The 24,386-nt window shown below is 37.1% G+C and overlaps 1 protein-coding gene across 6 annotated transcripts in view; it reads right to left on the reverse strand.

Annotated features, from left to right (window-relative positions):
• Positions 1-16,686: 16,686 nt before the first annotated feature.
• LOC142354402 (choline dehydrogenase, mitochondrial-like) overlaps positions 16,687-24,386 on the reverse strand; it is a 51,277-nt gene continuing 43,577 nt past the window's right edge. For all 6 annotated transcript variants that reach the window (XM_075406681.1, XM_075406679.1, XM_075406684.1 and 3 more), the window contains 3 exons: positions 21,994-22,177; positions 21,475-21,713; positions 16,687-17,012 (listed from right to left, as the gene is read on the reverse strand). In XM_075406681.1, coding sequence (XP_075262796.1) covers positions 16,827-17,012; positions 21,475-21,713; positions 21,994-22,177 — 609 coding nt within the window. In that variant the 3' untranslated portion in view covers positions 16,687-16,826. The remainder of the gene's footprint in view (positions 17,013-21,474; positions 21,714-21,993; positions 22,178-24,386) is intronic.

Raw genomic sequence — 24,386 nt, forward strand, 5'->3', positions numbered from 1 at the left:
GCGAAGCCGAGGTGTTATGCTAACTTCAAGGGCGATAACAACCGTGTGGTAATTTTTTTAATCAACAATTATTGCGATAAATATTCTTTTTTAGACTACAAGTTTATCAAACTGTTTCCATGATTAGACTACGAGTTTAACACCACTCTTTTATCGCCACTGTTTACTTCGTAACAGTCGCGATAAAAGAGTGTGACAAACTCGTAGTCTAATGCTGAAGTGTTTTTCCAAAATCGATCGGGCATTTAAATTCATTACACTGGCAGCTTATTAAACTGCTATTATCGCAACAGGTGTTGATTAAAATGCGCTTTCTATTTATCTTAAGTCTACAAAAAATTTTTACGTCACTTTGCTTGAATTTTGGTAAAATCATTGGCGACGTATAGTTTCAGTTATTATGTCCTCTAGAAAAACTTTGAAATTATGCTTTTTTGCAATCTGGGCTTTACCATTGAAACTGTCCCTAGCGTTACAAGTGTAACGTCAAATAGAACAGCAGGAATTACTTTGTATCAAACGACAATCTGTTCTTGGTGGGAATGGGTAGGTGGAACTACATTAAAGTAACGTGAGGTCTAATCTAACAGAGCTTCATCGCTATAAAAGTCACCCTTGAAAATCCCTTGAAAAAGTCACACGTGAAAAACTTGAAATAAAACCAAAGCGAAATTCAATGCCATGCACCTGCTAGAATGGTGCCGAATCATCGTTAGGTATAGCTTTGATTAGGATGTGCACACCGATATAATCGTGGTCCTATGCACTTTGTCTGACAAGAGGCGCTAGATTACTTCTGACCAGGAACTGGGATTGCAAAATTGCAATTGTTATGAATTCTTTGAAAATCAGTCAGTCTTTCTTGTTTCCTAATTTTGTTCTAATTACTTGATATTAACCCCTAAGACGATTTTGGCCGGCCCAATTTTCATACATCGCCATTTGAACCTTCAATACGGGATTTTGATCATCCACATTACAATTGTGTTTTTGCTTGTTTATTGTTTACTATTTCTGGAAATTGACCAAAATGCGGAGAATTTGACACCATGTTTGCTTACTTACATCAGGGCAACAACAAGCACCTCTAAAGCACACCCGGAAAAGTCCATTTACTTGAGTCATCGGTGCTCTTGAACTGATACATCTTACGGACTTACAATTGGTTTCTCTCCTCTTTCGAGTTGACATCTATTACTACTTACATCTACATGAACCTTACTATCCGGGACTATCTAGCACCCACAAAGGGCTAATATAAGGGGGCATGTTTTTAATGTCTGAATTTGTAGATGGAGTACAACATTGCCGATCGTTCACTCGCATTGTCATTGTCTGCGAGCTTAAAGCAGTAACAGAAGAGAAGTTAACTTATTTAGATATATATATATATATATATATATATATAAATATATATATATATATATATATATATATATATATATATATATATATGATATTTACAAAAGTTAAATAATTTTGGGTCACAATGGCTTGCTCGCTCTCCAATACCACCGTTTAATTGCCATTTTATTTTCCTCTCCTTAACAACATCCTCTTTTGTTGGGGGTTCTGACGACGATGGGCCGCGCTGAAACAAGAAGGGGGGAGGAAAAATTGGCCGCGCTGAAAGATCCCTTATTGTCTCCGCTAGACTTTGTGCTATATTATATTTTTTTTCTAGTACGCCGAATTAGAGTGCTGTTTTAATATTAGAGTAACTGATGTTCTTAGTCTTAATTGTATAAGCTTGACCTATAGCGTTCTGGTCTCTTTGCACGTTTGCTTTCCATAAATGTTGCTTTTGTTCAATGTTGAAAACGTTCAAGTTTGCTTATTGGTAAATATACTTAAGGGAAGTTCCATCTTGTTTCTTCAGACCAAACACAGCAAAATAGTCGTTTGGTTTTGTTTAATTTACTTATCCGATTTCGATTTCAATCAATATAATTGTTTGTTCAAATTTGCTCCTTCAATTAATGGCCCTCAGTATCTTAGCCAGTTTCATGATTCTACAATTTGTCTTGATTTCTCTCCATTTTTTAGATAATATTCAAGATGTTTTTTCGATATCATCCGAATTCAACACAGTTTGACTGTCTCATACATTGTCATAATGAATGAGATTGGACGGAGAGTTTGGCAGGCAACGCAATAGAACTTGACTAATTAGATTCATCGAATTTTGAGGAGGAAGCCCGTTTTTTCCTAGACGTTGCAATTTTGAAATACTAGTAATACAACCGCAGTACTGCATTCAGATAGCATAGTTTTTAATCAGGACACTGTAGACACTGAGTTTTGTTCTAGAAAGAGAGTTATCTTCGAGATTAGCCAGTTTTTTTTAGCTCAAAATGCTTTAAGTTTGAGACCAATATGATCAAAGATCCCACGAGAGGTTGTTACACGAAGACAGAAAATCTACAGAGAAATACAGCAAGTTTTGTTTTCCTTCAGGTATGATGTGGCTTCAATCGCAACTTTTCGTCATTATCACATAATTTTCCAGAAAAACTTAATTTTTTTCAACGTTGGTTTCCAGCTGTGTGTGTCCTGTTCAACTGATGGCGTTGCTTGTAAGAGTTTACAATATAGCTAGTCGTAATACTCTCGCATTTTATCTTAGTTTATTTCTTAGTTTATCTTCAGAAAATGTTCAGAACCTAGTTCTGATTTCAAAACTTCAGCTCTTCAAAATAACAAAAGACCTTACATAATAAGGCACTGAAATGGCCTGAAAAACGTTGAAACTTTCTAAGAATTGCACTGAAGTTCACCAATTTTTTTTTAATTAGCTCATTTTTAAACTATTCTCGCATTGCCTGTGTCTCTAATTCTGTTCTGCTGCTTGTTAAAACTTACCAATCCACTGTGCCAATGCTTCCGGAAATTCGGCTCAATTAATTTGATTTGACATATATAAACCACTTTGAAAATCGAAGTGCCGAAAATTATTGAATTACGCTGAAATTATGTAAGAAATGCGCTGAGAAGATCAGAATGAGATGATAAGCCATGATCTTACTACGGCGCTGAAATTCTTCAACTGAAAAGCGCTGAATTCTAACAATATAAATGAAAAGGTGTGAAAAGTTATGAAAATGTGCTGAAAATGTGATATTAAGTAAGAATTTCCTTGAAGCTGCGCTGAAATTTTAAAAAGTTTCAGCGTCAAGCTTCCAATTTCAGCGTTTTTCAGTTCAATCAACATTTTTCCTAAATAATTCAGCATTCAGAGCTTTTCTTACAAAAATGTGCTAAAACGACGCTAAAATCTAGAGCCGGGAAGTTAACAGTCCAGCATAAAAAGTTGGATCCAGGAAGCTGTCAACATTTGATACCATTGGTATCAAATGCTGTCAACATTTGATACCTATGTATATCATTGGTGTTCTTATCTTCCGAACGCAAATTTGGTGCACAAAACAACGCAATAACCCAAATGCGAGCCCAAAAGAGGTTTATTTGGCCACGTAGCTAGAAAAAATCATTCAACTCAAAAGAATTCGAAAATTGCAAAATAACTACGTTCACTTTTGTTTTTTAAGTTAGTAATACTAAAACAAATTCATAGAAAAACTGACAAAAAACACAAAACTAGCTTGCACGAGACCTGTGGTGACGAAAGCCAATTGAAGACCCAATTAACAAAATCTAAATTCGGCTCAATTAATTTGATTTGACATATATAAACCACTTTGAAAATCCAAGTGCCGAAAATTATTGAATTACGCTGAAATTATGTAAGAAATGCGCTGAGAAGATCAGAATGAGATGATAAGCCATGATATTACTACGGCGCTGAAATTCTTCAACTGAAAAGCGCTGAATTCTAACAATATGAAAAATGTGAAAAGTTATGAAAATGTGCTGAAAATGTGATATTAAGTAAGAATTTCCTTGAAGCTGCGCTGAAATTTTGAAGTTTTAGCGTCAAGCTTCCAATTTCAGCGTTTTTCAGTTCAATCAACATTTTTCCTAAATAATTCAGCATTCAGAGCTTTTCTTACAAAAATGTACTAAAACGACGCTAAAATCTAGAGCCGGGAAGTTAACAGTCTAGCATAAAAAGTTGGATCCAGGAAGCTGTCAACATTTGATACAAAACTGCGCATCCTCAACACATTTTTTATAGTTTCAGTGCATTAACAGCACATTTCCTAAATGAAATTCAGCAATTTTTCAGTTTATCATTCTCAAAATTTTAGTGCATAATATTAATGCATGACCAAAACCTTGCATAATAATGCGCTTAAATGCGTAAGAACTTAGTGAGAAACGCGCAGAAATTTCTGCGCATTTGAGCGCATCTTAGAGAAAGGTTTTTGTAATGAAATTTTTGAAAATTCAGCGCATTTCTCACATAAATTTCAGAATATTTTTAACCGGGTGGGCCCTTTCTTTAAAATTTTAATTGTTCATAGCAGACGTTAGTTCAGCAAGCTCTGTCGTGTGCTGTTCTAATTCAGAACTAAGACCCAACCGAGATGCATCATTTTTGCGTTAAAGATCTGGGCTAGAAAAAAATTTTCCGCTGTAGACGCAAATTTTCCTGACTACATTAAAATTTACCTCTTATTCCAAATGTGCGGAAGCAACGAAATGGAAAGTAAAACGAAAAACAAACTGGCTAGTGCGAGTCTCGATTGGCCAGAGAAGGTTACAAAACAGCTTAACACAAAGTTGAATGCGACCAAAAATCAGAAATGAATTCGCTATTCACGGAAATTGCCATTGAGGTGACTTGAAAAATATGTTTATCATTGGTGTTCTTATCTTCCGAACGCAAATTTGGTGCACAAAACAACGCAATAACCCAAATGCGAGCCCAAAAGAGGTTTATTTGGCCACGTAGCTAGAAAAAATCATTCAACTCAAAAGAATTCGAAAATTGCAAAATAACTACGTTCACTTTTGTTTTTTAAGTTAGTAATACTAAAACAAATTCATAGAAAAACTGACAAAAAACACAAAACTAGCTTGCACGAGACCTGTGGTGACGAAAGCCAATTGAAGACCCAATTAACAAAATCTAAATTCGGCTCAATTAATTTGATTTGACATATATAAACCACTTTGAAAATCCAAGTGCCGAAAATTATTGAATTACGCTGAAATTATGTAAGAAATGCGCTGAGAAGATCAGAATGAGATGATAAGCCATGATATTACTACGGCGCTGAAATTCTTCAACTGAAAAGCGCTGAATTCTAACAATATAAATGAAAAGGTGTGAAAAGTTATGAAAATGTGCTGAAAATGTGATATTAAGTAAGAATTTCCTTGAAGCTGCGCTGAAATTTTGAAGTTTTAGCGTCAAGCTTCCAATTTCAGCGTTTTTCAGTTCAATCAACATTTTTCCTAAATAATTCAGCATTCAGAGCTTTTCTTACAAAAATGTACTAAAACGACGCTAAAATCTAGAGCCGGGAAGTTAACAGTCTAGCATAAGAAGTTGGATCCAGGAAGCTGTCAACATTTGATACAAAACTGCGCATCCTCAACACATTTTTTATAGTTTCAGTGCATTAACAGCACATTTCCTAAATGAAATTCAGCAATTTTTCAGTTTATCATTCTCAAAATTTTAGTGCATAATATTAATGCATGACCAAAACCTTGCATAATAATGCGCTTAAATGCGTAAGAACTTAGTGAGAAACGCGCAGAAATTTCTGCGCATTTGAGCGCATCTTAGAGAAAGGTTTTTGTAATGAAATTTTTGAAAATTCAGCGCATTTCTCACATAAATTTCAGAATATTTTTAACCGGGTGGGCCCTTTCTTTAAAATTTTAATTGTTCATAGCAGACGTTAGTTCAGCAAGCTCTGTCGTGTGCTGTTCTAATTCAGAACTAAGACCCAACCGAGATGCATCATTTTTGCGTTAAAGATCTGGGCTAGAAAAAAATTTTCCGCTGTAGACGCAAATTTTCCTGACTACATTAAAATTTACCTCTTATTCCAAATGTGCGGAAGCAACGAAATGGAAAGTAAAACGAAAAACAAACTGGCTAGTGCGAGTCTCGATTGGCCACAGAAGGTTACAAAACAGCTTAACACAAAGTTGAATGCAACCAAAAATCAGAAATGAATTCGCTATTCACGGAAATTGCCATTGAGGTGACATGAAAAATATGTATATCATTGGTGTTCTTATCTTCCGAACGCAAATTTGGTGCACAAAACAACGCAATAACCCAACTGCGAGCCCAAAAGAGGTTTATTTGGCCACGTAGCTAAAAAAATCATTCAACTCAAAAGAATTCGAAAATTGCAAAATAACTACGTTCACTTTTGTTTTTTAAGTTAGTAATACTAAAACAAATTGATAGAAAAACTGACAAAAAACACAAAACTAGCTTGCACGAGACCTGTGGTGACGAAAGCCAACTGAAGACCCCATTATCAAAATCTCAAAAAAGAAAAACACAGGAAAATCTCACAGGAAAAACAAAAACTTGGATCAACATCAAAAAGGGGATTTTTCTTCTACAATGTTGACATTCTTCGCAACTTAAGAACACGAAGCACTTTGACGCCTACTAAAGCCAGCTGAAAGACCCTAATTAAATATCAAAAATACAATCCAGGTTCTATGGAATGTTAAAACATAGACGGAAGACTCTAAAACCGTCTCGAAGTATAACCGGCTACCTTCGGGTGAATTGCTCTCAAACGGCCGGCCAGCGGTTTTCTTTGTCAGTAGATAATCACGGTTTAGTGAAGCTAGCATTACATTAATTGAAAGGGCGTGAGGTTAGCGCAGCGGGGGAGGGGGGCTGGCAATGGTGAGATGGGGGTCGTTGGCTGCACGGCGCACCTGCGGCCTGGACGCTGTGCAGGGGTGGATATTTGTGTGTGTCTGTGTGTGTGTGGGGGGGAGGGAGGGGATAAAATGAAAGAAGCTGATGTGAGGGGGGGGGGGGTTGTGCGGGGGGTGGGTGTTGGGTCGACCTCTAAGAACTGCCCTTCACACCATAAGTAACATAACCGACTAACGTCGGTCGAATTGCTTTCAAGCGACAGGTGAGCGGTTTGCTTCGTCAGTAGCTAGGCACGGTTTAATGAGGCTAGCTTTAGCTCAATTCAAGTGGCGTAAGATGAGCACAGCTCTGGGGGGGGTGCACCGAGTTTCCTATGGGGCGCAACAGTGGGGGCGACGGTGGGAGGAGGTCTTTGGTTACAATGGGCCCTTACGGCAAAAACGATAAACGATGGGCAGGGATCGGGATGGGGGGGTGAAGTGAGGGGGGCTGATGATAGGGGGAGGGCTTCAACCTCTAAGAACCGTCCTTCACACCATAAGTATGTCTCGAAAACAGTTTCTGTGAACCGCATACTTTGAGACTAGTGAACTGAAACGCTCTTAAGAGCACTTAACGCCCGCTGGGCGCTACCTTTTTATCCCGTTTTTGAGGACGAGAAGTCAAATGGTCAGGAAAAAATCGGTCAAGCAAAAAATTGCATATAAAAGACCAACAGGACTAATATAATTGGTAAACTTCGTTTGAAAGCAATTGATCGCTTCTGCCACAGCAAAGTAGTTGCTCTACTGAATGAAATTTATGAAAACACAAACGTTACATACACTGGAAATCAAAGGAAAAAGATTTATCAAAAAGCAATCAATTTTTTAACAAGCTCCCTGCAGATACTATATAAAATGCAACCCAAAAGCTTTTCGCGAAAACGTTTTAAAGTTGCCTATGCACAAAAAATTAACATCAGAAGAGCCGTCAGAGACATAGAAAACAATTTTTAAAAAGCCCAAAAATACAAACTAGAAAACATTTAATTGTTGCATTGGTTTCAGACATCGACGGCGGCGATTAAAAATGTTTACGTACACGCTTTTAAAGCCCCATTTTATATCAAATTGCTTTAACCCAAAAGACATCAAAAAACTGTAAGTAGCGTCCATCTGGTAACTTTTATTTCTCATCAATCCAGAAGAGAACAAAATCAAATACTGAGCCCATCAAAAAATACAGAATAGTTCGGTTTAAAAATCCAATCTAACATTTAAAAAAAATTTTGCCGACAAAGAAAATCATTCTGTTTCCACCCTGGAAAATACATTCGTCATCAGTTAATCTGAACGACTAAAAATGGCAGAAAACAAAGGACGAATAAGGAAATAGAAAGAAAAACCGAAGTAAGTTTGCCAACCAAAACAATTTTTGTATATAAAGGTCTTCAGAAATTAAATGATCAGCATTATAACAACAAATAACATGCCAGTTTTGAACGAATACAAGGAAATACCAAAACTATGCAAAAAAATGCAAAGTATGAGAAAATCTGTCACAAAATGTTACTTTTTCGCTCAGATTATGCTGAAACTCTGTGAAATTGACGATGACAGAAAATTCGTCTCAGTATGTACCAAAACAAGAAAAATAGCTGGCAGATTGTCAAAAGAATAGCCGCAATCACTTCATAGATCTGCGGTTCCAAAAAGGTAGTAAAACAGACCAAGAAGAAACGTTTTTAAAATGCTGAGGTGTTATACTGATTCAAAGAATCTGTTTCACTTACTGCTGCCTCAACTAATTGCCCTCCAAAACCCTTCAACTAGAAGGACACAAACTCACTTGGCCCTATCTGTTTCAATTAAAGTACAGATAATCAACTTCAGAGTAATAGTCATTTTTCTCATTTTTGAGTGAGGCAAGTCTCGTGCAACCAAAAACTTAATCGCGCAAATAAACAACAAAGCTGGCAGATTGCCAGAAAATAGCCGCAATAGCTTCGTAGATCTGCAGTCTCAAAAATACAGTAAGAGAGACCAAAAAAATCGTATTTTCTTTGAAGGCTGATATATTATATTTTGATTGAAAATCTGTATAAATTTTTCCCACCTCTGTTAGCTGCTCTCAAATACCCTTAAACTAGAGTGACACAAACCCATTTGACATTATCTCTTTGAATTAAAGTAAAAAAAAGTCAATTTCAATTTGAGGAGGTCATTTTTGAGTGAGGTGTGACCAAAAAATTAATCACGCGAATGAACAAAAGAACTCGCTCCACTAAGAGCGAAAAATGACGTCACGCACGCCCTTCAATTGAATTTGTATGAATGAATGAACAAAAAGCAGATTTGAAATGGTTGTGACGTCATAATGGTCAAAACAAAGATCTTGACGAAATAAAAAACATAGCAGGACAAGTCCTGACGTACAATTCAATGAAATTTCATTGACTAAACAAAAAACTAGACCTAGAACGGACTAGCAGTGAATTAAGAAAACAGTTTCCATAAAACTCAGATAAAAAAAATTAAAAAAAATTAAAATCATTGTCAAAATGCCGCTATTGAACAAAAAAACCACTAGCGAGAAAAAGAAAATTTGTTCAAAAAAACTAGGCATAGAATGAACTATGAATGGATTGGGGAAAACATTTAGAAAAAATCCAAACCAAAACACCAAAAAGGCAGTAAAAATCAAATTGAAATTGCCGCATGTGAACAAAAACCACTAGCGAGAAACCGAATTTTTGTTCAAACACCGTTTTCTCAATTTACTATAAATTTTGAGCGAAAAAATTTCACGCCGCAAAACCAGTCGCTTTTTGGCTCCACTTCCCGGTTCGTTGTGACCAAAATCACTACTCAATTTGACTTGAAATTTGACTCAATTTGACAAAAATTATGAAAATGTGTGAACAGATCTTAAAAAAAAAGACAGCGCCCCAATACAATTCAAATTATTTTGATTGTAAAAAACCAAGAGAAGGGCAAAAATAGCCCCAGCTATCGCTGTGCGACTATAAATAAAAACGCTCTAAACTAAGCGTGAAAAATGACGCCACCAACGCAATTCATTAGAAATTACATAACCGAAAGAACAAAAACCAGATTTCAAGTGATTGTGACGTCATATGGTTGCAAAAAAATCATGAAGAAAACAACCGCAGAAGTCCTGACATTTCAAAAAAATTATTGGCTAAACAAGGAACAAGAATGGACTATGAATGGATTGGGAAAACCATTTCAAAGTAACGGGTAAAAAAATGGAAAAAAGTTAAAATCAATGTCATAATGCCGCATGTGACCAAAATCATCACTTCAATTTGACTTCAAAAATCATCAAAATGTATTATAAACAGATCTTTAAAAAATACAGATCACCAATACAACTGACATTCTTTGAATTGATAAAAGAAATCCAAAGAACTCAAACAAAAGCTTCAGCTATCGGTTTGAGGCCATTAAAAAGCTTGCTTGCGACTCAAAAGAAATGGAAAATAGAAAACTGTAACTATTGTACAAACATTGATTTAAAACATGACAAGAAGACTGCCAGAAAATTGATTGCTGTAAAAATAGATCACTGTACAAAAACATAAACCGACAAATGTCGGAAAAACTGCTCTTGAACGACAGGCGAGGCAATTTAATTCATCAGGGGCTCAACCCTAGATCAATTTTTCTTTATGGGTGCAAAAACTTTGACCCCACCGGGATTCGAACCACTGACCTCTCGATCCATGGCCAACCTCACTAACTTCTGCGCTACAAGTCTGGTAATTCTGCTTTGCCGCAATCGATTTTTTATTAGCAACTTCGGAGCACTAGAGATTACTCAAAAATGATGAACGAAAGCGTGAAAAAGTCACTTGCGAAGTCAAAGAATGTTCTAGAAGAAAAGCGCAAAAATGTCAAGCGAAAGATTTGCATTAAAAAAACTAGCAGTTTCGCAAAAAACATTGCAAGAAAGTCATTCAACAGAATAGGTTTGAATGAAATAAGGATTTTTTATACCCAAGCCTGGGCTCGAAAATATGCCCTTCGTTTGAATACATAGGTCTTACCAATTACGCCACCAATCCCTATTGTTTGCAAATATTGCCCTATGTAGCAGCAACCTTTTGGTCAACTTATTTCCGGCTTTGCTGTGTCGCATGTTTAAGAAGCGGTAAGGCTTGTTCAGAAGACGAGCTTCTCAATGGCGGTATAACGCGTCTCAAAACGCACGCACTACATTACGCAGCAAGTTTGAGGAGCTTTAAAACATGCGAAAAAAGGGAGCTTCACCATAGTGATATAGCACTTTAAAAAAATGACAATGGAAGATAAAGAGGCGAAGGAAGAAAGAAACACAGAAGTGAATGAAAAAAAAACTATTATTTTCGGGCCAATAAAAAAAAATGTTCGGCACCAACTCGGGCGCGAACCAATGCCCATCGCTCAAGAGTCATAGGTCTCATTTCTCACGCTACTGATGCGTACTGCATTGGACTACTGCTCTTTCCATACCAGCATAATTTTGATCAATGGGTTTATTGGATCGCCTATTTAGTGGTAAGGAAAAAATAATTTAGCAGAGCAAGATAAAGGTTTAAAGAGAAAAAAACAAGAGTGGATCGAAGACAAAAACTACCAATTTTTGGTTCAAGAACTGAATAGCCATTATTAGCAGTAAATTGGGTGCGAACCAATGCCCTTCGCTTCCCTACAATAGGTCTTATCCCTGACTCTACCGATGCGTAATGCATTTGTCAGTTGCTTTTTATACATCAGCAATTTTTCGGTCAATGTATTTATTGGCTCGCTTTAAGCTGTGCGGCACGCTCAATGAGCGCAAAACAGGCTTAAAAAAGACAAAAGCAAACAAAAAACGATCTAAAAGGAACAAAAACAACGAAAAAAAAAGATAACATCCCAATTTGGCCGTCCAGAAAACTATTCGTCGTTTTCCGCCCGTCTCGAACCCCTGTCCCCCGTTTAACAGCCAGAGCTCCTACGCCTTAAGCTACCGATGCCCATTGTTTACGTCTATTTCCCTTTCTTATAAGCCAATTTCTAGTAGGTGGCTATTTGGCTCGCGTAATTTTGGTATGAGGCTTGCTCAAAGGGAGCAGAAACATGTGCAGATTAGGAGCCTAAATATGGCTGTAAAGCGCGGGTCAAAGCACATGCTTTACATCCGGCTTTAGCTCTAAAGACAGATAAAACATTTGAAGATAAAGCGGATAACAATTCAGTTCAATTGCGATTTACATTTAAAAGAATATAGAGAGAAAAACAAAAGAATTAAAGGGGAAGACGAAGAAAGCAAAACGAAGACATGAGTGGATGAAAAACAACAATTACCCTAACTGTTTTTTGGGTCAAGAAATCAAGAGCCATTTTTCGCATCAACTCGGTTATGAAGCCATGTCCCAAGCCACAGGTCTTATCCCTTACACCACCGATGCGTATTGCATTTGGCTATTGCTCTATCTGAAGCAGCAAAACATTAGTCAATGGCTTTAACGGTTCGCCTGCTTTGGCCAGCCTGTTTTGGCAAGTTGTGCAGATTAGGAGCCGAAATATGACAAAAGAGAAAAATCGAAAAGAACGGAACGAAAAGGAACGATAAAAAGAACGAAAGAAAAATAAAACGAACTTCTCAAATGTGAGGTCAAGGAAATTATGCGTCTTCAGAAGTCTTTAGTCTAGACGGCTTACCCTCGCTTAACAGTCATTGGTCTTATCATCTACGCTACCAATGTCTATTGATTACGCCTATTGACCTTTCCAATGAGCAAATTTTTGGTTAGTGGCAAATTGGCTCGCTTGTTTTTCTATGCGGCATGATTTTTAAATGCAAAAAATGAGCGAATTAGGAGCTTGAATATGGCAACATAGCGCGTGTCAAAACATGCATTAAGCTAGGCTGCATGTTTAAGGGACGCTAAAACATGTGAAGATAGGAGTTTAAAAATTGTGGTATAGCATTCGAGTTAGAATTAAAATATAGAAGACACAAGTTCACAATAATTGCTATGAACTGCGTTCAAGAGCAATTAAACATTTGAAGTGCGAAAGACTTTAATTTCATTTTTAAGTTGGGCATAAACCTCTTTCTCGGGCAGAGGAAACAGGTGCTAGTGACAATACCAACAAGCATTAGTGCTGGTAACAAAGACTGACAGGAACCACGTTCAAGTAGCAAGATCATAAAACTCGGCTTATGTGTTTATCATGTTTTTAATTCTTATCTCGATTTTTGATACTGACTCTGTTGATTCAAGATTGTTTTACTAAGCCACTGCTGCTTAAAAGCAATTTCAGCAGATTCAGAGGAAAGTAAAAATAGCCCAGAGAACTTAAAAAGGTTTCACACAAATTAATGAACACGCTAAGATCTAAGTTAAAAAGAACATTTTTGTTCGACAAATAAAAACCGGCCTGAACCAACTCATGGGATTTTTTATAGATTAATTAAACATAGCTGGCAGATTGCCAGAAAATTAATTGCCGCAATAGCTTCGTAGATCTGCAGTCTCAAAAAAAGAGTAAAAAAGACAGACCAAAAAAACTCGTCTTTTCATTGAAGGCTGATATGTTATATTTTGATTAAAAATGAGTATACGTTTTTGCTGCCTATATTTGCTGGTCTCAAAAAACCTTCAATTATAGTGGCACACATCCATTTGACCTTATTTCTTTGAATTAAAGTAAATAAAGTCAATTTCAAAGGCAGAAAGTCAATTTTGAGAGTGAGGTAAGTCAAATGTGACCAAAACTTTAATCAGGCGAATGAATAAAAAACTCGCACCACTAAGAGCAAAAAATGACGTCACGTACGCAATTCAGTTGAAATTGCATGAACGAATGAACAAAAAGCAGATTTGAAGTGGTTATGAGGTCATATGGTCGTAAAAAAACGCGACGACGAAATAAAAAACATAGCAGGACAAGTCCTGACATACAATTCAAAGAATTTTCATTGACTAAACAGAAAACTAGACCTTGAACGGACTATGAATGGATTGGGGAAAACCATTTAGAAACAACTCCGATCCAAAAAGTCGAAAAAACAGTAAACATACCCGGCAGATTGCCGGAAAATAGCCGCCGTCTATTCCAATAAGCGTGATTGCGATTGAACGAATAGAAGATTTTGAAAAAAAGATTTTTGTAAAAGAATTTTTTAAGTCCGATTTATTTTGATGGCATTTCGAAGTTGAACATACTTCTGTTTCTTAGAGAGAGGCTACAGGGGCTACTATCAATACCAATAAGCATAAGAGATGGTAACTAAGACTTAAAGGAACACGTTCAAACAGCGGCTATCTAAAATTGGGGTTTATGGGTTTATCCCGTTTCTATTTCTGACTCCAATTTTTTATACTGACTCTGTTCATTTTGAGTTGCTTTGCTGAGTAACTGATGTTCAAATTCACTTTTAGCAGAATGAGAGAAGAGAGAAACTAGCCTAGAGAAGTCAAAAAGATTTCACGCAGAATGTCGAAAAAGCGGCAAAATGGTAAAGCGAAAAAAAGTTCAAAGAAGTAAAAAAAAATCGGAGCGCCATAATAGCCGGCTGAGAAGATGAGGGCGGCTATTATAAATCAAAGTGAAATTGCCGCATGTGAAGAAAAAACCACTAGCGAGAAAGCGAATTTTTGTTCAAACACCGTTTTCTCACTCTACTTTAAATTTAGAGCGAAAAAATTTCACGCCGCAAAAGCACTCACTTTTTCGCTCTACTTCCTGTTTCGGCGTGACCAAAATCACCACTCCAATTTGACTTCAAAAATCATGAAAATGTGTGTACAGATCTTAAAAAAGACACCGCCCCAATACAATTCAAATTCTTTGAATTTTAAAAACCAAGAGACGACCAATAATAGCCCCAGCTATCGCTGTGCGGCTATTAATAAACCAGACCTCGAAATGAATAGGATCTGGTTCGGAATAGCATTGACGGAAACTCGGCTCAAATTGTACAGCGATTTAAAAAAGGAGAGCGCATAAATAATAGTCGTCGCGAGGCTGACGGCGTCTATTAGAAACGAAGACAATTATCGCCAAAGCCCTACTTACTTACTACCTGGTCAAAACAATAAAACAAATTGAAAACTTATAATGCATTCTAGTGAACTGTTTGACTGAGAATAAATGATTCGAAAGAAAAACTGCTTTGAAATGCCGCACGTTAATATCGCTTAGAAAAAATAGTTGCACCCCATTCTCTCGCTCTCTCAAGAAAAAGCATGAGCAGAAAATCACTCTTCTCGCTGCCAGTCAGTATTTTTCAACTTGACCTAAACATAGTTTTCATGCGTCTCATTTCAAATGCGCTGTATCAAAAATATCAATTTAAAAAGACGCTCAACCAGTACTTTGATAACCAAATGCACTATAACTTGATGAACGGGCTTTGCCGGTTTATCCAATTTGTGATATTGGCTCTTCTGACATTGACGGTATTTACTATACTGGGTATCTCAATGCGTGAATTTAAAATCCATTCAATTGAAACAGTGAGTGAGGTTCGTCACGAGTTAGACGTGGAAATCGTGACTTATATAAAAAGGAAAACGTGATCAAAATTAAAACCTGATAAAATTAAAATAACTTTCATTGGCTAAACAAAAAAGCTGACACAGAATGAACTATGAATGGATTGGATGAACGGAATGGATGAACAATTTAGAAAAAATGTGAACAAAAAACTCAGAAAAAATTGTGAAAATCAATGGCAAAATGCCCCATGTGAACAAAAAACCACTGGCTAGAAATGAACGCGAATTTTGTTCAAACACTTTTTCCTACTCCACTTAAACATTAAACCTATACCGGAGGCAAAAATGAGAAGAAAAGAAAGAAATAAACTACGTTCAACCAAACAACTTCCCAAATGTAATAAATAAATATGTATACAGAAACTGCCGAAAAAAAACTAAAATTATAACATAATGGTAAAATAGCTGAAAATTGAATCCTATAGTGTAATATTTGATTCAGAAGGTTGAAAATGCCTCCAAACACACTAATACTAGATTATAAAATTGATAGAAATTTTGACTAAAAAAATGGAGTGAGAACGAAAAAAATTCGCGTGCTTGGAAAACGATCTCTCTCAAAACAACGACGCGAACAAAAGCAAATCTCTTCTCTCTGCTCCTCAAATCATTCATTCAATTAAAAAAAGACGCTCCACCAATACTCCTCTTCGAGTCTTAAAAAAAGATGGCGCCCCAATACAATTCAAATTCTTTGAATTGTGAAAATTAGGAGAACGCCTAAGCGGTGGCTAACAAAAATTGAAAACAAACCGACTAACGCCGGAAAATTGCTCTTGAATGACAGGCGGGCCGTAAATTTTACTGTATGGGTGCCAACACATCAGACAAAGGTAGGAGTTCGAACCCCGACCTCCTGAGACGGATACCTTTACCTCGACAGAGGCATTAATCACTCGGCTTACAGCGCCTTGTCATCGCATCTCTAACAATCGGCTAGGTTTGAAGTGGAGTGACAGCAACTGAAATCACTCAAAAATCAAGAAGTGCATGAAAAAGTCACTTGAGAAGTCAAAGATTATTATAGAAAAGCGCAAAAACATTCAAGCGAAAAATGCGCATAAAAATGACACACACGCTTAGAATAATTGTTTCTCATTCGAGAGCAATTAAGCATAACAGACTAACACAGGCTAATTGTTCAAAAACGAATGGCGAGAAAATTGCCCCTTCAGTAGCTAACTACGGTCTAGGAAGGCTAGCTTTAGCTTGAAGGGGCCTGGTTTGCGCGGCGAGGGGGGGGGGGGGGTGGGGGTGCATACTCAGAGTCTAGTGAGCGAAAGAGTCTAAGAGCCCTCAATTCCCTCCGGACGTTACCTGTTTATCCCGTTTTTAAGGACGAAAAGTCAAAAGGGTCAGATAAAAAATCGATCAAGCAAAAATGGCAGTAAAAAGACCGCTGGACTAATATTATTTCTACAAACTTTGTTTAAACAAGAGGGGAGAACATTGCTATACATTCAAATTCATTAAATAGATCTCGTGTAGTTATACAAAAAAAATAAATGACTGTTAGAATTCGTTTCATGCGTTAGCCGCAATATTGCCCTGAACAATTTGATCACTATCAGATATTTGGCCATTGTATATTGTGTGTGAGGGTGACTTGTAAACTGGAACATTGATAGGAGGTAGAGAGGGTTTGTCCAAAATGACGTCAGACAGTTTCTCAGCCGCCATTATGGTCGCCGCATTTAAGTTGCCGCTCACCTAAACACACATTTTTTGCTATTGTTTAACTTATCTTTCATTCACCAAAATCAATTTACAGAACTATTGTGTGAACAAATTAAAAAATTATTTGCGGACAAATAAAATCTTTTCAAACCTAAGAACATTTCATTTATAGTATTTAAAAATGCTTGTTCGAGGCTTTACACTGAAAAGAGAACAAAAAATAAGCAAATTGAATCAAATAAAAGCTGAAGCATCAATCCGCTGTTCTGATTGAAAGAAGTCATTCCGAAAGCAAGGTATGGGGAAACCACCAGCTTGGCTTCGCTAAAAAAGTTCTGCTGCGATCAAGTAATTTTTATTTAAAAGGAGGTTGTTCATCAGCATAATCCTAATCACGTTTTCCGACCAAGATTTCAGCCAAAAATCATGCATGTTTCTTTTGCGTCATAATGTTAAAAAGCCAGTTTCAACAATCAGCTTAGCCTTGTGAGGTGAGAAGCCAGCGAACCACACTAGCTAAAAACCTATAAAAAAGATAGTTGCTACATTAAAACCGTAAAATGAAACTTCTAAATTAATATTACAAATTCAACAGAAGTGGGTTCCCGGATCCTTTCGGTTTGTCCGCCAACCGCAGTAATTACCACCTACAACTATGTCAAAGTAATACTGTGCCGACGTTTAAAAGTGCCGAAATCGCAAAGAGCAATTTAAATTCGAGTTGAAACTATTTTCAAAGCGGCCGTGGTAACTACATCTCACGTTCGTTAATGATAGCTTCATATCAAGTCCCGCAGGCCGCTGAAACACGGCTTTGGTCCGCAATTATCATTGTTAGCTTAATAATATCTAGCTTCAATTTCCTCGCCCCGATAAAACATAAAACGTCGGACAAATTGCTCTCGAATTTAATTAAGAGTTGTAAAATGGGTCCAAAATTTCCGCCCAATGAGGTGTTGAAAACCCCAAACTCTGTCGTAACAGATTGAAGCATTAACAACTCGGCCTTCAGTTCCTTGTGCTAGATTATCCTAAAATCGCTTTTGTTTTCTCGACAGACTTATTTTTCTAAAAGCAATTGAGATCAAGCAAAAAAAGTTCGACGAAGTAAAAAAAATTAGGAGCGCAATAATAGCCGGCTGAGAAGATGAGGGCGGCTATTAAACATAAACCTACTAATGTCGGATGAATTGCTCTCGAACGACAGGCGGGTGGAAGAACATTTAACCCCAGCGGGATTTGAACCGTTGACCTCCCTCTTCATAATCATATGCATTTCCGACTGCGCCATTTGTCCGTTCTTTTTACTATGCTGCAACCCACTTTATATTAGCAACAAGCTTAACTTCGGAGTGAGAGCAAAAGAGATCACTCAAAAATGAAGAACAAAAGCGTGAAAAAGACATCTGAGAAGTCACTTGAGAAGAATGTTCTAGAAGAAAAGCGCAAAACGGTCAAGACCAACACGTTTACAATCATTGCTATGAAATTTGTTCAAGAGCAATTGATTATATTCAAAATCTCACCACGTCAAAGTGATTGGTTCAGAGTTTTGTGAAAATATTCGTTCACGTGATCTGACTGGCTGAGGTTTAGAAAATTATCCGTAGATATATTGAATAAATGAGTATGAGTTATACGTTGGCACAATGGTACATTAAGAAGCTAGGAAAAAAGCAGACGTTTATCAATTCAGACTCTTCGCAACTAGCCAATCAACATTAAGAATTGGTTGATCGCTTTTTTATGATTGGTTGATAGCTTTAAATCTCGTTAACCGCATTCCTCATGTTTTAAGATTGAATGTGTTTTTATAGTATATACAGCATTATACGAAAAATAAAAATGAATGAATTTTTGAGTAAGCTAGTCCAGTAGTCGCTGTGATAGATTCATGTCAAGTCCCACGAGTCGCTGAGGCATGACCCGCCATAATTACAGGATATATTTCAACGATTTAGGTTTATTTCGCTCGTAAATATTAAAACACTAAATTCTGAATTACTGATTTATAATTGGTTGATCATTGTCTGTTCCTCCCATTTAAGAGTTAAAGTTAGTTGGCGTAGTAAAACAATGTATTATTAAAACTTCGGTTTTTGTAAACATCGGCTTTTTTTTACAACCGATGTTTTCAATTTCGGCTATTTTTGAGATCAGCCTGCAAAACAGTAACTCGCACAATTATTTTCGACACAATATTTTGCTTGATAGGTTGCACTATGTACTATTTACAAAATTATCAGAATTAATTATGGGCAAACATTTATGCAAATTGGTAACAAAATGGCATCTTATCGGCTCATGTCACAGAAGCTCAGTTGGTGTATTTCATTTGCAACTAAAACCTAGTTACGCTCTAAACAGTGATGTATAACTATGCCAACGTAAAACTGCCAATTATAAAAGTTCCGAAAAAGTATTCAGTTCATCCACCGAATAATTTCAAAATCAATCAGAAACCGACAAAGGTCGGATGAATTGTTCTCGAACGGTAAGCGGGGAAAATTAGATTAGGGGTTTAGCTGAGGATTTTTTGAGTGCAAAAATTCAGACCTGATAGCGGTTCGAACCCGCGATCTCCAGGACATCTAAACCACAAAAGCCATAACGGCGTTGTTACTCAACCACTAACAATCACTTAAATAATTGCAACAACCTTTATTTCAGCATGAGATCAAACGAAATCACTCAAAACGAAGAAGTGAAGCGTGAAAAAGTCACTTGCGAAGTTACAAAAATTTATAGAACCAATAGTCAAGCGAAATTTTTGACATGTTAACAACAATTGCTTCAAAAATCATATCAGTTTAACTGAAATGAGCGCAAAAAAATCTGAACCAAATACAAGGATTGGTCTCAAAAGACTTAATTTGACTGAACAAAAGCAATTAAGATCAAGCAAAAATTTTCCATTAAGACATTTTTCCAAAAAAAGCTACAAAATTCGCTCGAGAGCAACAGATAATTAAATTCAAAATCTTACAATTTCAAAGTGATTGCTTCAAAATTTCTTCTATATCGCTCTAAACAGTTATGTACAACTATGCCAACGTAAAATAGTGCAAATTATAAAAGTACCGATAATGTATACAATTCATCTGCCGAATAATTTCAAAACCAAACATAAACCGACTGACTTCCGATGAATTGATCTCGAACGAATTTAATTTAGGGGTGTAGCTGAGGATTTTCGGGTGCAAAAACTCAGAGCTGAGAGCGGTTCAAACTCGCGATTTCCAGGACATATAAGCCCCTAAGCCATAAATGCGTCGTTACTCAACCATTAACAATTACATTTATAATTGCAACAAACTTTATTTCAGCGTGAGAGCAAATGAATTTACACAAAATGAAGTGAAGCGTGGAGAAGTCACTTGAGAAGTCACAAAAATTTATAGAACAAATGGTCAAGCGAAAGTTTTGACATGTTTACAAGAATTGCCTCAAAATTCATTCTAGAGCAACTAATATCAATTCATCTGAAATGAGCGCAAAAAAATCTGAACCAATTACAACGATGTGGTGAGATATTGGGCAAGATTATCTATCATCTTCAAGATTATTTATTATCTATCAGGACAAGATAGATTGAGCGAGTTTAGAAAAATTTATTAATGCTTTTCCGATTGGATGATTTCTCCTAAATGCATCCAACAAATTTTTCATGATTTGATATAGGATGTAAACATTAACATGAATATGCTCAGAAATCGCGTTTGGTCACAAGCCTCAGAAAATTGAAGCTAGAAGTACTCTTAACGAATTTTGGTTAATTGAACGCATAAAGTTAGTGTTTTTTAAATATTCTCAGCCAAACAAATTCGTTCAAAATTTGTGTTTTGATCCGTCTATTTGTTGAGACGTCACCCTTTTGAGCAAACAATGATAATTGCGGCCCATGTCATGCTCCAGCGTTCCGCGGGAGTTGATATGAATCTATCACAACCGAAATAGTGATCAGCGTGCCATGGTCGCTTTGGAAATCATTTCCCCTAGCATTTAATTTATAATTAATTGCTATTTGCAGTACCGGCACTCTTAAACGTCGTTGTATGTAATCGCACAAGCTTGTCCTAGGCGCTTAGAAGATCACTTTGGCTAGCATTTTAATACACATTTTATAGTATGCAGCCAAAATAAATTACAGTTCAAACCTTGATCTGCAATATTGTAAGAAAATAATTTCGAAACCATTTTTGACTTGACCAATTGCTAATAAAAGTAATTTGTTCAAACATACTTTAACCAACTTGTTATAAACGTATTTTTTTCAAAAAAAAGATAAGTGAAATTAGAGCACAGTTAAAGAGAGCATAGATAAAAATCACCAAAGTAAAGACCAGCTGTGTCAGCTACGAGTCCAGGATTGCAATCAATCAAGAGATTATGGGGTCGCGAGCCATAAAGGTCCCAAGCCGTACTCTCATTTTAATGGTCATGCAACCTAATCATAACAATTTTATGATTAGCTAGTAGTTGCCCTAAAACTTACCATGCTTGGGAATATACTAGAGTCGATCACTCGTAGTCCTTCCACTCCGAACACTTTGGCCTCCGAATCGACGACAGCTGCCTCGTGTAAGGATGCCTCTGAGTCGTCTCTCGTCGCTGATTCGGCTGTTCCCATTCTACATGTACACGAGTGGTGGTAGGCCGTGTCGCAAGACTCTCGGACGAACTGCTCTAGTTGTTCACGTGACCTTACATCGACACCAGGTGTGATCTCGTCACCTGAAAAGGAGCATGCAGAATAAGGGTATTAAATGCGTAGAACTACGGTTAACATTTCCTCATTATCAGTCCTCATAATTTGCAAGAGGTCCCCATGAGGCTGTGATCATAAAAAATTATCAGGTTTAATATTAAGTTATATAATTTCTAGGTATTCAAGTGTCCCTGTTTTCAGGTAGTTATATCTGACTAGGATCTATCATTGCCATGGTTAGTTAATAAACTGCAGTCCGTCAATTGAGCTGTTAAATTCATTGGACGTTACGAATTCAATCCTCACCTCTGTATGCGTCGAATGCGGATTGAGCAAATATGTCTCTAGTGAGGTTTATTGCATCTATGAACTCTTCAATGTCTTCCCTGTCAGACAGGTAGTTCGGGTCAATGAGAGGTGCCTCTCTTGGATTGGAGGAAGCCAGTTTCAAGGTTCCTCTGCTTTTCGGACGCAAGGTGCCAACGTGCGCCTACAAAACAACTCTATTCATAGAATTGATACTAAGTTGGGTTTAAGGGCTTCTAAAACATTCAAGCTACTCTTCAAAAAACACTCTTCAATGGCCTAATAAGCCACTCTTGAAATAACCATCTCATTTTTTTTAAAAAAAAAAAACTGCAGCATCAATATTTTGGAGATTTCAAAGTTTCCAGACATAATCGACTGAAATCGGAATCACAAACATACCCGGCAGATTGCCGGAAAATAGCCGCCGTTGATTCCCATAACTCTATTGGGATTGAAAGAAAAGAAAATATCAACAAAAATTGATTTTTGTATAAAAACATTTTTAAGTGCAATTTATTTTGATGTCATTTCGTAATTGAACATACTCCTGTCTCTCAGTGAGAGGCTACAGAGTCTAGTATCAATACCATTCAGCATAATAGATAGTAACTAAAACTTATGAGAACAAAGTTCAAGTACTGGGCATCTAAAAATGGGCTTTATGGATTTATCCCATTTCTATTTCTGACTTTGATTTTTTTTATACTGACTCTCATCATTTTGAATTGCTTTGCTGAGCGGCTGCTGTTTAAAAAGACTTTGAGCAGAACGACAGAAGAGTAAAACTAGCCTAGAGAAGTCAAAAAGATTTCACGCAAGATGTCGAAAAAGCGGCAAAATGGGTAAAGCGAAAAAAAGTTTGACGAAGTAAAAAAAAAATTAGGATCTAAAATTGGGCTTTATGTTTCTATTTCTGATTTCTGACTTCGATTCTATTTGACTTCGATTTTTTATTCTGACTCTTGTTCATTTTGGATTGCTTTGCTGAGCAACTGATGTTCAAATTCACTTTTTGCAGAATGAGAGAAGGGAGAAACTAGCTAGAGAAGTCAAAAAGATTTCACGCAAAATGCTGAAAAAGCGGAAAAATGGTAGAGCAAAAAAAAGTAAAAAAAAATTAGGAGCTCTATAATAGCCGGCTGAGAAGATGAGGGCGGATATTAAACATAAGAGAATCGAAAAGAAAGTTGATGCCCTCTGGCTTTACTGGCAGTTTGTCACGTTTGTCAGGATGAGAACTCAAAAATTGAACAGAAGAAACATCAATCCAGCAAAATACCGAAAAGACCAACAGGACCCAAAAAATTGCTAAAAATAAACATAAACAACTAAATGTCGGAAGAATTGCTCTCGAACGACTAGTGAGAGCTCTAATCAATTGCAGCCTGCTTCAGTCGGGGGGAGGAGAGGGAGGGAGGGGGTGCCTAAACGGGACTAAGAAGTTCAATAGTGGGCTTCAAATAATCACATTAGGTTAACATATACCACTATTAAGATTTAAAGTAAAAAATGACAGCAGTTTCGGCGCATTTTTCAGTTGACCTTTAGTATTCAATTGCCGCCAATTGAGTTCAGCTACTTGAAATTGTGATTGAGAGAGAATTTTAGATCACGCGAAACTCAAAAAGTCAAGAGCGTAAAAGTCACTCGCAGTCAAAATTGTCAAGCGAAAATTTTGCATAAAAAAATAGCCGGTAGAATACCGGAAACGACTCGAAACTTCGTGCATTATAATCTTTAACCTAGCCTTACCACATCAGAACATCAAAATAGACAAAAAAACAAAAGTAGCCCGACAAACTACATCAAAGTGTTTTAAAAACGCCACAATTTTTTAGGTGCGGGGGAGCTAGGTGGGGGTGGGGGGGGGGGGGGGTAGATAGGTTGGGGAGGTGGGTAGTGCTGGGGTAGTTGGGGGGGGGGGGGTAGGTGGAAGGTAGTTAGGTGAAGGGAGGGGGTAGTTTGGGGGGTAGGGGTAGGTGAGGGGGGTAAGTTTGGGGCGGGGGTAGGTAGGTGGTGGAAGGGGGGGTTAGGTAGGTGGGTGGGTGGGTAGATAGGTTGAGGAGGTGGGTAGTGCTGGGGTAGTTGAGGGGGTAGGTGGGGGTAGCTAGGTGAAGGGAGGAGGTAGGGGTAGGTGGGAGGGGTGATAGGTGGTGGGGGGGTTTGTGCGGTGTAGTTAATAGATAATTAGGGGTGACTTATATAGGAACAAAAAATCTCAAAATAACCTCTTCACCTTGAACATTACCAGCAGTACCTTATTACTAAACATTACAAACGAAGCTACTGTTAAAGTTCAATGTTCGAGAACAGAAGACAACAATCAAAAACGGAGGTAAAAGCTCGAACAGAAAGAAGTCAAAATTCAAGCCAAGAAAAAACTTTTCTGC

This window comes from Convolutriloba macropyga, chromosome 15, assembly GCF_964194025.1.
Source record: "Convolutriloba macropyga chromosome 15, txConMacr16.3, whole genome shotgun sequence".
NCBI lineage: Eukaryota > Metazoa > Xenacoelomorpha > Acoela > Convolutidae > Convolutriloba > Convolutriloba macropyga.